General features: G+C 30.2%; 3 protein-coding genes across 7 annotated transcripts; 1 reads left to right on the plus strand and 2 right to left on the minus strand.

Moving 5' to 3' along the window:
* Positions 1 to 1,871: 1,871 nt before the first annotated feature.
* LOC125067296 (LIM and senescent cell antigen-like-containing domain protein 2) lies at positions 1,872 to 6,456 on the minus strand. Of its 5 annotated transcripts, none has more exons than XM_047675802.1 (9): positions 6,274 to 6,455; positions 6,091 to 6,182; positions 5,326 to 5,439; positions 4,353 to 4,465; positions 4,017 to 4,209; positions 3,275 to 3,416; positions 2,844 to 2,960; positions 2,581 to 2,722; positions 1,873 to 2,366 (listed from the first exon to the last, which is right to left on the minus strand). In XM_047675802.1, the coding sequence occupies exons 2-9, from the start codon at positions 6,096 to 6,098 to the stop codon at positions 2,176 to 2,178; spliced, it is 1,020 nt and encodes a 339-aa protein (XP_047531758.1). In that variant the 5' UTR covers positions 6,099 to 6,182; positions 6,274 to 6,455; the 3' UTR covers positions 1,873 to 2,175. The 5 variants fall into 5 exon arrangements, with proteins under 5 accessions (XP_047531760.1, XP_047531759.1, XP_047531758.1 ...); XM_047675800.1 differs by having other exon boundaries at positions 6,091 to 6,197; XM_047675804.1 differs by lacking the exon at positions 6,091 to 6,182 and having other exon boundaries at positions 1,872 to 2,366; positions 6,274 to 6,456.
* LOC125067518 (DNA polymerase delta subunit 3-like) lies at positions 5,545 to 8,840 on the plus strand. Its single transcript, XM_047676177.1, has 2 exons — positions 5,545 to 5,596; positions 7,334 to 8,840. Exons 1-2 carry the CDS (start codon positions 5,545 to 5,547, stop codon positions 8,443 to 8,445), a joined length of 1,164 nt encoding a protein of 387 aa, XP_047532133.1. The 3' UTR covers positions 8,446 to 8,840.
* Positions 8,841 to 8,919: 79 nt separating this feature from the next.
* LOC125067204 (TAF5-like RNA polymerase II p300/CBP-associated factor-associated factor 65 kDa subunit 5L) lies at positions 8,920 to 12,849 on the minus strand. The gene is made up of 12 exons (XM_047675658.1): positions 12,642 to 12,849; positions 12,408 to 12,562; positions 11,924 to 12,298; positions 11,690 to 11,834; positions 11,534 to 11,609; positions 11,301 to 11,439; positions 10,507 to 10,689; positions 10,123 to 10,275; positions 9,894 to 10,041; positions 9,479 to 9,647; positions 9,131 to 9,362; positions 8,920 to 9,057 (listed from the first exon to the last, which is right to left on the minus strand). The coding sequence occupies exons 1-12, from the start codon at positions 12,708 to 12,710 to the stop codon at positions 8,946 to 8,948; spliced, it is 1,956 nt and encodes a 651-aa protein (XP_047531614.1). The 5' UTR covers positions 12,711 to 12,849; the 3' UTR covers positions 8,920 to 8,945.
* Between the last annotated feature and the right edge of the window lie 834 nt (positions 12,850 to 13,683).

Here is a 13,683-nt window from a genome sequence, read left to right on the forward strand (position 1 = left end):
AATTTACAGGCTGCTAATGTAGGTGTATTTAGACGAATAAGACGTTAATGTTTCGCAATATAATTCGACATTGATGTGCAGTATATAATTATTTTTGAATGATAAATTATCTTGTTGAAGTAATTGTTGTATGTTGCTATGCCTTTCTTGTGTGTTTGTTATTTTTTCGTAATTAGGGACAAATTATTGTTTCTATTTGGCTTAATGCGTATGAATAATAATGGTTTGAAGATTGCGACTTATTTATTCCGAAAGTAAGAGGGTAGGTAAATATTATTATTTACTAGGATATTATTTACGACTTATTAGGATTTACTAGCTTTGCGAAGTCGGAGACTAGGTGTTATTAGTTTTAGATATAATTTGAAGAATTGAAGATACCTACTGTTTCTTCGTAGACAAACAGTTATTTTCAGAACTTATTCATATTTCCAATGACACAATACCGCTTCTTGTATCAAATAAAACAGTTATTGTCAGAACTATTCAAACGATGACGTCATAAATTGTGGCGTGCGCTTGTTGTTGCTAACAGCGTAACGACGTACTGCCACAAAAATAATCAAGGTATACTAATCGAGCAGTATCAACATCAGTTACACTACCTTACATGTACGATAAATGGGTATCCCACTGTAGTATTGAGTCATGTGTATTATCAGCTACACATAGATCACTTTTGTTTAATTTTAACTTGAAATGTTACTGTCTGTTAAACAAATAGTCATTTGTCTTTTCAGCATTTAGAACTAAACTGTTTTTGGTAATCAAACTTTGTATAATGCATTGTTTACATAATTGTTTCCTGTCTACTTTCAAAAGTAATTAGGCATCATCAGAAAACAATAGAATATCACAAATACCTCTAACATAAAATAGAAGATCATTAATTATATACTACAAAAATAAAAAAGGAATAGAATAGATCTTGTGTTACAGATAGTCAAACGTACCTTCAAATTTTTTTATAGTATACCTATAAAAAAATGTACGGAACCCTCGGTAGCCGATTCTAATTCGCACTTAGCTTATTAAAATACTAAATATTTTATGTTCGTGTATTTGAAATATAAATAATATTTCCACTATTTTCCTTTAAAATTCTATTTCATATTCATCTTTTTATGACATTAGCCAGTGGATTTATACAACGAAATTTCTTAATTTTTCTCTACAGCATTATTTCATAAAATTGTTCTTTTGCAATTGAAAGTTTTTTTAAATAATTGTGGTAATGTTTGTTATGGTAAGAGTAAAGAAATAATTAACAAAGCTAATTTTCATTTTTGAAATGGCAGAGATGTTAATTTGGAAATTCAATGGAATTAAAAAACGCGCCAGTTAGTTTTTTTTTAATTATTTATTAAAGCACCACTGATTATATTGATGTGTTATAAAAATTGTTAAAATAATTATAAAATTATCTCTTATTAATAAAAATCATTTTACACTAAAGAGGCACTTAAATACACTTGACAGTTGGCAAAGATACATTTTAATAAAAACAATCAGATCACTAGTATAAGGCACGTTAAATTAAAGTATGTAGTATACTTATATTTTTATACACTATAATATATATGAATAGATGATAACGATTAGTGGTTACAATTGGTTTTAATTTTTGTATTAAATAAGGTATTTACCTATTTTACTTTGTGCTATTTCGATTCTGTTGCAATTGTCGTGGGCATGAGCTAACCATTAAATTCAAACCAAAATAAAGTATTATTCAATAAGGTATACATACTTTTATTAGTAGATGAAATTAAATGCTATATAAGTATTTTATAATAATGCTTAGATCAAAGTAAATAAATTTATAATAACTATTTAGTATATAACATTTCTATCAGATATATTATTCTTATATAATTTTAATAATGTCAACTCATTGTTACAAGATAATAAAAAATAAACGTTTTGAAAATATTTCACAAAATATAACTTAATTACTTACTGGGTGTAGTTGATGGGATCACTATTTATATTGTAATGTTGTATTTATTATTACAAGTAAAGGCAGTGTAGTGGCGTTGTTATTATTTGGTATCTGGAATACAATATTTGTTCCAAATTTGCTTTGCTTTAGTCAGACTTAGACTTAGATATAACAAAGGTTTCGTGGCGGTGGTGGCGGTGGTGGCGCTGGTGGTGACGCGGCGGTAGATACGCTCACCGCCGCAGCGTGTAGTGGTGCGCGCGGCGCAGACGGCGGCGCAACTCGGTCGGCAGGCGCTCGTAGCAGCGGCGGCAGGCTGGGCGCTCGTCGTACTCGTAGAACTTGCTGCGCGTGCTCAGCGCAGTGTCGCACACGGCGCACGCAAAGTGGTGCACGCACCAGGCCTTGTTCAACGCCGTGAATACTGCGAGACCAATGTATACATTAGAGAATAAATTAAATACGTAAAAACTTACTTTTATATACTATCTCAAAAATGTTCAACAGCACAATAAGAGCAGCTGCCAAAAACGTTGGAAAATTGTTGGGTACTTTATATAAGAGATTAATAATGTATAATTCCAATATATACATAGAAAACTCATAATTATTATAATAAACGAACTGTGTATACATACCATCACCAGCAATAACTTGGTTGCAGACGTAACAAAGGTTGCCAAACAGCTGATGATAATGTTGTTCACAATATGCCAAACCTTTCTTCTCATAGTGACGATGACCATGGAATGGCTTTTCACATTTAGCGCACACGAAATGCTAAAAATATTTAATATTAATATAAATACAACTATACAGAACACAATGATATCTAAGTTAAGTAAAGCCGTTAGAATTAAAAACATTTTAAGATCAATATATGAATTGGTAAGATGTTTACCTCAACATGCCAATGTTTGCCCAAAGCAGTAACAATTCTTTCTTCTATAGGACGACGACAAGCTCCACAAATGGGGATACCCATTTTATCATGGCAACGAAGGCAAAAGAGATTATTCTGAAAATAAGATAATAATTTACAAAATTAACCGCACTCCGACTCATAGGGGATTTTAAGATTATCTTTTATAGCAGTAAACCAAAAAATACACAAGAAGAATAGCCATTTGGTTTAGCTTATAGCAATCTAAAACTGTTGTGAAAGAAATAAGTATTATAATTCCCACACACCAAATATATTGTATGAATATTATGATATCAATAAGTGCGTCATTCAGAAGAAGTTATAGTTATATACTACAAGTATATAGAAAATATTCAAATTGAGCCTGAATTGTTTTTTTTTCTACATCTATCAATATAAAGACTCACGACATCATTAGCAGCATATCCCGGTCTGTTCTTGACTTCACGGGCGGTGTGATCGAGTTCCACGCCGCAAGTAGCGCAAGAGAAATGATAGCCGTGGTACACCTCACCACGGTAACGCAGAGGCTCCCCATCAATTACACCGCTAAAAATATTACATACCAGATCAAAGTATATACTCACAGCTCACTTAAATATTTTATAATATTTATTTCAATTTGTACAGAGTTTGTAAACGATATTAATAATAATTTAAGAATTATATTTCAATATCTATCAATATAAAGTAAAATATAGTACAAGTAAACTATGTTGGCCAAACTGAAGTTAGTTCTCCAAAAATTAAGCTAATGTAAAGTCAAGGTAGTCAAAAGACACCACTTCATAATTGCAACAAGCAATCGGATATAAGACGCCTACAACATTTATAAATATTTTATAAACATTTTAAGTATATATAGTTTTTGAAATGTTTTTCATTTAACAGTTTATCTGAAATCATTGCTCAGCCAGAAAATTATGTTTCAATTAAGCAATATAAATAATTAAATAACCTCTTTAATGCACACAAACACAATTACATTAATAAAATATATAAGAAGTTAAAACATTAACAAATTGTTGATAACACCAATAATTGATAATTGATTTAATTCACCATTAGTGAGTTCTGAACTTCCGTATGGCAAACTTAGAGTATAATAATTTTAATAAATAATATAAATTAAAAAAAAGTTTAACTTACTGGCACTTATGGCATATATAATTTTGCAGGCCATCTGCCTTGATACGAGCATTACAAGCATGGCAGAGAGCGCGGCCGGCATGCTTTATGAATCCAGCATCTGCCAGTTCAATATTGCATTCCTCACATCGAAAACAAGCAGGGTGCCAGTTTGAGTTCATTGCCTTGATAACACGACCAATCACAAATTCACCTTTAAGAAAAATGTCTAATTAGACTTTTTGAAAAAATTTAAATTAATTATTTAAAACTAAATGCAAAAAGATATACAAGTTTACGAAAGCCAATAACTAAGTTGATAATATAGATATACATATAAAGATTGTAAAAACTTACGGCATTTTCCACAACAAGGTGCAAATAGGACTTGAAAATCTCGTTCGCAATATTTTCGTCCTTCGAATTCGTAGAAAACACCTTCCGGAAATACACGGAAACATTGTGCACATCTGCAATTGATAATTATTATCAATGAAAGAAATATTATTTCCAATAATTCTTTTAACCTCTCCATAAGCATATGATTTTATTAAATCCTAATCCGTCCAGTGGATAGAAAATATAAATCCTAACTTAAGATCTCAGCTTGAAATTTGGTTAAACAAGAAAGTTTACATTTACTTAATTTAGTCTTGATACTAACTTACACTGAAACAGCTTACCAGAATAAACCAAGTCTTATTAAGAGGAGACAATAACTGTAAATTTTTACTTTTAAATTATAACAAAAATTATGATACAATACTTATAATTTAATTTTGAAACAGGATCTAGGATATTTTTTAGCAAGGATAACAAAAGCAAAAAACAAAAAATGCATGACTCATAATGTTCAATAAATCGAAAAATAGTTCTACCTTTTTCCTAATCTCAAAGTTAAAACTTATAAATACATATATAAATATACACAAATCTATAAACAAGTCTACATATTATATATTTTTTTTTTTTGTTTATTATAAATAAACAACACTGAGTAAGATATATGATAAGCAATGGGGAAACATAATCACTGAAATAACCTTATTTTTTTTAAATTGACTCAATTGATTTACACTTGATTGTTGGTAAAAGTTTCTGTACTATTCTGATGTTTTTTACACACCACATCACATTAGATAATTTGTTGAAAAGACAGCATTGATCTCTATTTAATTTTCTTTGCACTTAAATTAAACTAATTCTGTGAACTAAAAAACTAATAAAATTATAATAATAAAAATAGTTGCTCTAATATTTTACTTCATGAGTGCATGACTCATAACATATCAGAAGATATTTAATTACATAACAATATAAAATAACTTACACAAAACAACCAGTATGCCAAAGTTCACCATTAGAGTTGACAATTTTCTCATTTGGTTCAAAACCATCCCCACAGCGGGTGCAAAACATATTATCTAAAGACATATTCGCAATTCTGAAATATAAAAATAATTCATAACTTACAACAAAATGGTAACCATGTTATTGAATCACTACTATAAATTGCAGTGACACAGAATAAAGATTATTATTAAATTAAATGAGGAAAAATGTTTTCAGGAAACTTGAATCTAACTCAAAGGATTGCTCAGGTATGTTAATTTATAAGCTAAGCTACAAAAAATTTTACAGTTGACAAGCAGACTTTATCAATTGCAACTGATATACATTTATCAAAATATTATATTGTTGAAATTTTTATATTTACATACAACAGTGATGAAGAATGACAGAATTGTGCCATTAATTTTCATAAAGATTAGTATTTGCAGTGTATATTATATGTCATTTACAAAAAAAAAAAAAAAGATTAATAATGAAATCCTTGAGAAGTTTTGTTTGTTTATATAAATGAAATAGTTTACATCTACTAGGTTGTGTTTATAATACATTCAAAGTAGGATTATGAAAGTAGGTTGAAGGGTTATGATATTATAATTTAGCTATAACAATTGACATCAATGAATCATAGTTAATACCAGTTTTAAGTAATGAGGCAATGTTATCTTTCCAAATGAGGTAAGCGTGTGTAGGAAGCAAAAGTCCAATTAATAGGACCACTCCCGTTTTAATTCTTAGTTCTTACCCGGGCATTTTTCCCTTCTAATTAGAAAAAATACTAATAGAGCTTCTTTCTGTTCAGTCGATAAAAAATAGATCAATTGAAAACTAGGTATACTGCAAATAAAACAACTGAGATCACTTATATAGGTATAAATGATGTAATGGCAACAAAAATAGACTCGCCTTATGTGAAGGTTTCACTCACTTGTAACGTTGTGTTTAGTACTTCAGGCCGATTATATTAACATCAATCTTACACATTTAAAGTAAATAGTAATATGATTCTGTATAATTATACATATACAATTCGTTAAACAAGATATAAATATTATTCGTCAGGTGTTAATGTTGTACATAAAAAATATGTCTTAGGATTCGTGTGTGCGTGACAATTGCAAGCAATGTTGCCACTTGCCAGTGCTTTAATTAACTGCGTGTGTTACAGTATTGCGTGTTCAAAAATTCGGTTAATCCTAAAAAATTACGGCATACGTATAAAAATATGGTAACTTTTATTATTTAAGATTGAAACAATATTATTTTCCCATGAATAAGCATCATATTAATTATTATTGTGTTATGCTTATGCTATGAGAAAAACATTATGTGTATTACTGTAAAATGTGAGATGTATATATAGCAAAGTTACTGTACTGTATAGTTAAGTGTCTATGGGGTACAGCTCTCTCTCTAAGTATGCCAACTGACTTGATCCTACAGAGTTGAGAGTACAGACTACGGTGAAGTCCATAAATAAATGAAGCGTCAGCGATATGCGCCTTATCCCCACTCACCCTAAATCGGACTCAGACTAAAAGACAAGGTACTCCCAATTATAAGTTACTCTATGAGTGTACTAGAGTAATTTGGACGCTTAAATAATTTTCTCTTTTCTTAATCTGTGGTTCGTTTGATTTCTGTCTTGTCTTGTCTTTGACATCTGTCAGTTGTCATCTTGAAAAAGTGCGCCTAAAGCAAAAACTCAAAAGTATTAAAAGCCGTCAAAATAAGTAATAAGAATTTAAGGGAGTTCGAAGTTTCTAGTACCATTTTTTTAATAATGGATTCGGACGAATCTTTAGAAACTAATTTAAATACGGTAAAAAATATGATATTAGATGAAGAAAAGATCGTCACATACATTTCACTGAGTAGAGATCTGTGTATTCATATAAATAAAAGTAAACAATTGTTAAACCTTTTGGTAAGAAAAATTCCTGAACAATATCCAAATATCAAGCTTAACGTGAATTATATCATATCAGGTTTATCAGACGATGGCAAAGCGCGGACAACTGTATGTACTGAGGATGATTTACAAAACCTAAAGACTTCACTGAAGACTGTATTTTATGAACATGTATACAGCGTTAACAAAGGTTCTCCACGCACTGATCATGCTGCTTATTTATTAGTAAGTAAATTTGATGACTTCAACCTATGCGCTGGCTTAATTAAGAGCAGCGAGTGCAATAAAATGTCAATAGATGAAATCGGAGGCTTAAAGGATAACAGCCGGCAAACAGTATCAAATGGTGGGTTAGAATCGATTCCTCAAAAGAAAATTAAAACAGAATCTAAAAGTTTGGTCAAAAATAATCAATTAGAAAACAAGACAGCTGCAATTGCCACTGAAAATTTGAAATCCAAAATTAAAACAGAAGTGGTTTCTCCAACCAAAGACCTTAACAACAAACAAAATAATAACCACAAAACTCAAAAAGGAATAGCTGGATTTTTCAGTAAATCTAATAACACTGTTAATAAAAAACTCACAAAAGAACCTGAACAAAAATTAAAGACAATAGTAAAAGAAAACATTCAACTTAAAGATGAAAAAATGGAAATGGATGTTGAAAATCAAATACTCAAGACTAAAATATCTGATAAAGAGGAATCCATCTCTAAAAAGAAAAATAAAGTTCTTACTCAAACCAAGAAACCTACAGCCAATGGTAGGAAAAGAAAAAGAGTATTGCATGTTTCAGATAGTGATAGTGATCAGGAGGCTGACCCCTTTGCAGTCAAAGAAGAAATCAAAAGTGAATCTGATGATGAGATTCCTCCAACCCCATCTGCTAACAGTATAAAAATAACATCAGGCATTGTTAATCCTAAGAAAAGAAGAAAAGTTGTAGATAAGACATATATGGATGAAGAGGGGTACATACATACTGTCAAAGAAGAGATTTATGAAAGTTATTCTGAAAATGAGGATGATAAAAATGTCAAACAGATTGTTAAAGAAATTAAAGTAGAGAAGAAAGAAATATCACCAAAAGATAAGAAAAATGATGTAATAATGACTAAGAAGAAAATATCCCCTCAACAAAAAGGCAAACAAGCTACACTTGCCCAATTTTTCAAGAAGAAGTAGAAGTTATATATTTTGTCCAATATTTAATCATGAACTTGTTATGATATACTAATGTCAAATTAAGAGTATTTTGTTATTTTCTCTTCCTAATAATATTAAAAAAATAATCTTATAAAAATATCTTATTAATTACCTATATATATATAATGCTTTAAAAAAAAATGATATCATAACAAATAGTGATATATTTACCAAATTAAAAAACAAAGTTTATTAAGATGCAAATCTTCTGACTGTTTGATATGGCAGAATAATACATTCTTCTCTAAGACTTAAATGTTGTATATATTATATTTTCTCGTTACTCTCTGTTTCACTCTGTGGAACCAGCTTTTGCCGACGGTTTTTACGAACTATTAGTAATTTTTTATTCTGACAACATAACATGTTTTCAAATACTGACTTATTCTCAATCATGTTTACACTTATATTGTCTATACTCATACATATAAAATAAAAAACAATAAATTTTGATAAAAGATCATTTATTTTTAAGCATATCATCTTTTAGTTCCTATTGCTACCATCCAGTCTGGGTGTACTTGCACATCAACTAAATATGAGCATTTAGTATTATATGTAGAGGTAGAAATATCTTGGCTTGATACTTGTCTGTAATAATAATAATACATAATTATATTGGAAATTCAATTGATAAAATTTAAAAAATATATGCATGGCTTACTTATTTTTAATGTTTGTGTCCCACACAACTTTTACTACTCCATCCATGCCAGCAGAACATAATATAGAATTATCAGCATTTGAATCATTGGGGTCTGTAGAAATTCTGTTGGATAAGCTAGGTTTTCCGACGGCAGACCAATCTAGTGCAGTTACTTTACCATGGTGCCCCCTGTATTCATGTACACATGTACATGCAGCTAAATCCCATATTTTTATCTTTTTATCATCTCCTGAAAAATAATTGGATACTTTTAATCTTTATAAAATATAGGTTATAATAATAATTGAAATATGTAGTGTTTAGGCAGAATTTATTCAATGCGTGAAATCGAATTGTAAACGATACCGGCACTGGCGAGATGTGTGCCGGCGGGCGAGAAAGCGAGAGCGCGAACGACAGCTCGATGTCCGCATAGCACGCGCACAAGACGGGCGTCGCACACGCTCCACAGCCGCACGCTGCGGTCGGCGCCGCCCGTCGCCATGTATGCCTCGTTCGGGTGGAACTTGACGCACTGCAAAACATACGGAAGTTCGAATTCATACGCGAAAGCATGCTATATGTGTCAGCCAAAATAGATAAGGCTAATTTTTATTACTATAAATATATATTTCTAAAAAAATTAAGCGGATAATTATTTGCCATTTGAAATTGTATCTCACAACAAAGCTCCTTACAATTATTGCAATTAAACAGCTGATATAATATACTTCCCATTGTTGAAGTCTTTAAACTTTATATATGATAATTATAAATTTACCGTCACATCAGACATGTGTCCCACAAATACTCGTACAGGAAATGTCCTATCCAAAGACCACAATTTCGCTGTTCTGTCATGAGATCCGGTTACTATAAACAATCCATTTTTCGATACATCCATGCACCAGATCGGATAATTATGACCTCTAAAATATTACAAGATATTATAGATTACTTCAGTCAAAGTACAGATAAAAGGCATAATTAACAATTAAATACTATTCTACCTATATATAGAAGCACATGAATAATCCGATAATCTCCATGCCCTCATTGTATGATCATGGGAGGCTGAAAGTACTAATTCTTCTCTAGAAAGTATGCTAACAGCTTGTACTGGACCAGAATGTCCTCTTAGTGGTAATCCTGTTCCTATTTGACTGAAATTAAATTTACATTAAAACAATACCAGAAAAAAAGAAAACATCGCTTAAAAATACATGATTAATAAAATTAATATTATATTAGAACTACAATTAAATTATTTTAAAATAGTGTGAATTTTAGTATTAGACATAATATACATAGAATAGTATATAAAAACTTGTAAACTAAACATATGTAATTTTAATTTTTTCTTAAATTAGCAGTGATATAATAATAATACATACAATGTAGTGTCCAAAGGTGTTTCTGGTTCGGGTGGAATGCAGCAAGCCAGTTCAATCTCAGATATATTTCTGTTGATCTTTCTCTTAACATTGTTTTGACCAAGATCCCACAATCTTAATTCTGAATTATCAAATCCTCCACATAGCACATTACAGTATTGATCAGTTTTTGCACATACTAGACTGAATACAAAAAATATATATTAATACACAACAGGCCAAAGATTTGTTGGTCTTAATTTAATTAATTTCATTATTTATAATTTTTTCACTATTTTAACATTTAAGAAAAAAAATTGTTAATTTAATCAATTTTATAGAATTACTATATACACTGTGCCTCCATAATAATATAGACAGGTTTTAGCATCTCTTCCTTTTTTTTTAATTATATGAAAAACAGTCTTATATAAAAATTTAAACAGAAAACAGAAATTTTATCTACCAATTTTTTTTTAAGATTAATGTGATCATTGAAGATTAATGAACATTTATAAACACATTGATATTCTTCTTAAATAATAATTTCGTAAAAGGAATTGAAAAGTATTTGAATTTTAAATTTATATTATAATAAACAAACACATTTAAAAATGATTTAGGGAAAGTAAGATAAGTTACAATTATATAGCACAATAGGTCATTCTCCATTATAATTTTCACTTTATTACGTTGTTCACCTTATGTTATTAAACTGTTTACAGATCCACCAGTACATAATTGAAAAATTGAGAGACAATGTTTTTTGATATGACTAAGTAAATAATAATTACTATTTATATAATATTCCTTACTGTGTATCTGGAGCAGCTATTTTATACAACTTGAGCGGTGCCATAGTTTCTCTAACACCTTTGATTGCATCCTGTAGTTCTCTTAGTTCCTTATCCACAGATTGATATTCTGCATGGCCATTACACTTTGAAAATATATCTGGAGAAATTGAACAAATTGAAGTGATTTTAATAATGTCTCTTATGTTAATAATAAATGTATAATGATATATTTAAAAGATAAATGAGGTTACCATTACTATCATTGCCTTTATCACAATTTACAGAAATTGTATTTCTCTCATCATCAGTTTGATCTTCATCGTCATCCTGCAAAATAAATTACCCTGTTACAAAATAAAAGTTAGTGACAACATTTTATTATTGTCAAGTAAGCATTAATAACTTACAGCATTTTTTCTATTGTCATTATTTATGTCTATATGAAACCAAGTCTGCAGAACTTGTATCAATAAAACATGCCCATGCTTGGCCAAATATGCTTTCAACATGTTCAAGGCATCCTGTGATAAGTAAATGTCGTATTTACAGGACCTGTTATAAAAAAATTAAAATGAAAGTATTTTTATTTAGATTACAAAGAATATTTTCAGTTTTCTCCTCAATATAAATAATTAAAATACCTAAAAGCTGCAATGGATGGACGAGATTCCACTTCCTGTAGAGTATACACAGTACCTATATCATCCAGTAGTTGGTTCATATAATCTTTTTCTGGAGTTTCATTGTCTATAGTACCATTTTGTAATGAATTAAATAATTGCTCTAGGCTATTAGGACGATAAAGTGCTGAGGGCAGATTTCCATCAATAGGCTGATGATAAGATAAATCTTTTTGTGGTAATGAAGCAGAATGCCTTTTAAGAAACATTTGTGCAGCTCCTCCATGTCCACCTCGCAACATTTCTAGATATAAATGGCATAATAAAGGGGTCAGCAGACCAAGCAGTTCATTTTTCACATTTTCTGTTTTAATACCCTTGATGAAATGAACAAGCCTGTAAAGGAAAGAATTATAATTAACAATAATAGGCAAGATGTTAGATAAAATTCTATTAAAATTTTAAATTATATCATAATCATAATGAGTATCGAGAATTATATTACCTTGTGTATTGAACATCGTAATGTCCAGGGTCGTTGTTTATACATGAAAACAAAATAGAGTTTGCCCGGCTTGCTTCACTTTGTACAATAGTCGCCACAGCCATTTCCTCGGCACTACGACTTGAAGAATTGGTGTTATTAAAAAAATCAATTTCCTAAAAGAAATACAAATTTAGGGGGTCAAAATCACAATTACTATATTGAATAGATGTATGTTATTAATGTTTTATTTACAGGGTAATTCCGTCGTTCTAAGTAGGAAGTAACAGCAGCTTTAACTGCATCGTTTCGAGTCCTTTTCATTGATTTAAATAAATAAAAATATTGTAAAGTACAAAAATTTCGTTTATTTCTTTATCTTATCGACGATTGTATTCATAATATTGGGATAATTAACGACTGTGAAAATAATGGTACTATAACAATTTATTAATACTTAGAATTGTCAATGTCAACTGTGAAGTGTAAGTGTCAACTATCAAATTATCAATAAATTAATAAAATTATTTTATTTTATAAACAACTAAAAGCCGAACAACGAAAAATTAAATTGATTTAAATTAAAAATTGTTATTTATTTATTAGAAAAATCTAAAGAGAAGACAAGTGTTGTCGCTACGATTTTTGAAGCGGGCAACATTAAAAAAAAAAAGAAAACATTGGCGGGAAATTTAAGCTCTCTTCTGGATACGCTGGAAGCGGGAACGTTGTTATAACATTATTTTACATTACTGTATTGTTTTACTTTAATTCTTAACTTAACCAATAAAGAGAAAAACGTTATTAAATTATTTCAAGAGTGATACATACAACTTATATAAATATACCGTACAAATAACTTGCAGCAGTTAATTAACACATAACTTTCTTTTACATCAGAAGTGGGATAACGAATAATACGACCGACAGGATGCCGCGAAACCGAAAGCGAACACGTAGCAAAGTAAGGAGGAAACCATCATCGTCGAGTTCCACCTCATCAAGTTCATCATCATCGTCTAGTGAGAGGGATCGCTGCCGGCGTCGCCGCCATGTAAAGAAGTTAACCGTGAGTCAAAGTACCATCTTGTCGACTGTGATACCAGAATTTGATCCTTTGAGTGATAATATCGATATGTGGATTAATGTGGTAGAAGCTAATGCCCGTGCGTTCGGTTGGTCAGATGCCATGACTAAATTTCAAGCATTACAAAAATTAAGAAAAACTGCCCAAGTTTGGTACGATTCGTTACAAAAGACTGAAACACGTTGGACTACGTGGAAATGGCGGCAGTGG

Source organism: Vanessa atalanta, chromosome 11 (genome assembly GCF_905147765.1).
Source record: "Vanessa atalanta chromosome 11, ilVanAtal1.2, whole genome shotgun sequence".
Classification (NCBI taxonomy): domain Eukaryota; kingdom Metazoa; phylum Arthropoda; class Insecta; order Lepidoptera; family Nymphalidae; genus Vanessa; species Vanessa atalanta.

Excerpts from the sequence above, each read along its gene's own strand:
- LOC125067518 (XM_047676177.1), top strand. The coding sequence starts at position 5,545 with ATGAGGAAAAATGTTTTCAGGAAACTTGAATCTAACTCAAAGGATTGC. Across the intron at positions 5,597-7,333 it reads TAACTCAAAGGATTGCTCAG|GTTTATCAGACGATGGCAAA; the intron begins GTATGTTAATTT and ends ATATCATATCAG.
- LOC125067204 (XM_047675658.1), bottom strand. The coding sequence starts at position 12,710 with ATGAAAAGGACTCGAAACGATGCAGTTAAAGCTGCTGTTACTTCCTAC. Across the intron at positions 11,835-11,923 it reads CCATCCATTGCAGCTTTTAG|GTCCTGTAAATACGACATTT; the intron begins GTATTTTAATTA and ends TTTTTATAACAG. Across the intron at positions 10,276-10,506 it reads ACACCTTTGGACACTACATT|TCAAATAGGAACAGGATTAC; the intron begins GTATGTATTATT and ends ATTTAATTTCAG.
- LOC125067296 (XM_047675802.1), bottom strand. Across the intron at positions 4,210-4,352 it reads ACCTTGTTGTGGAAAATGCC|GTGAATTTGTGATTGGTCGT; the intron begins GTAAGTTTTTAC and ends TTTTTCTTAAAG. Across the intron at positions 2,367-2,580 it reads CCAAGTTATTGCTGGTGATG|TATTCACGGCGTTGAACAAG; the intron begins GTATGTATACAC and ends TTGGTCTCGCAG.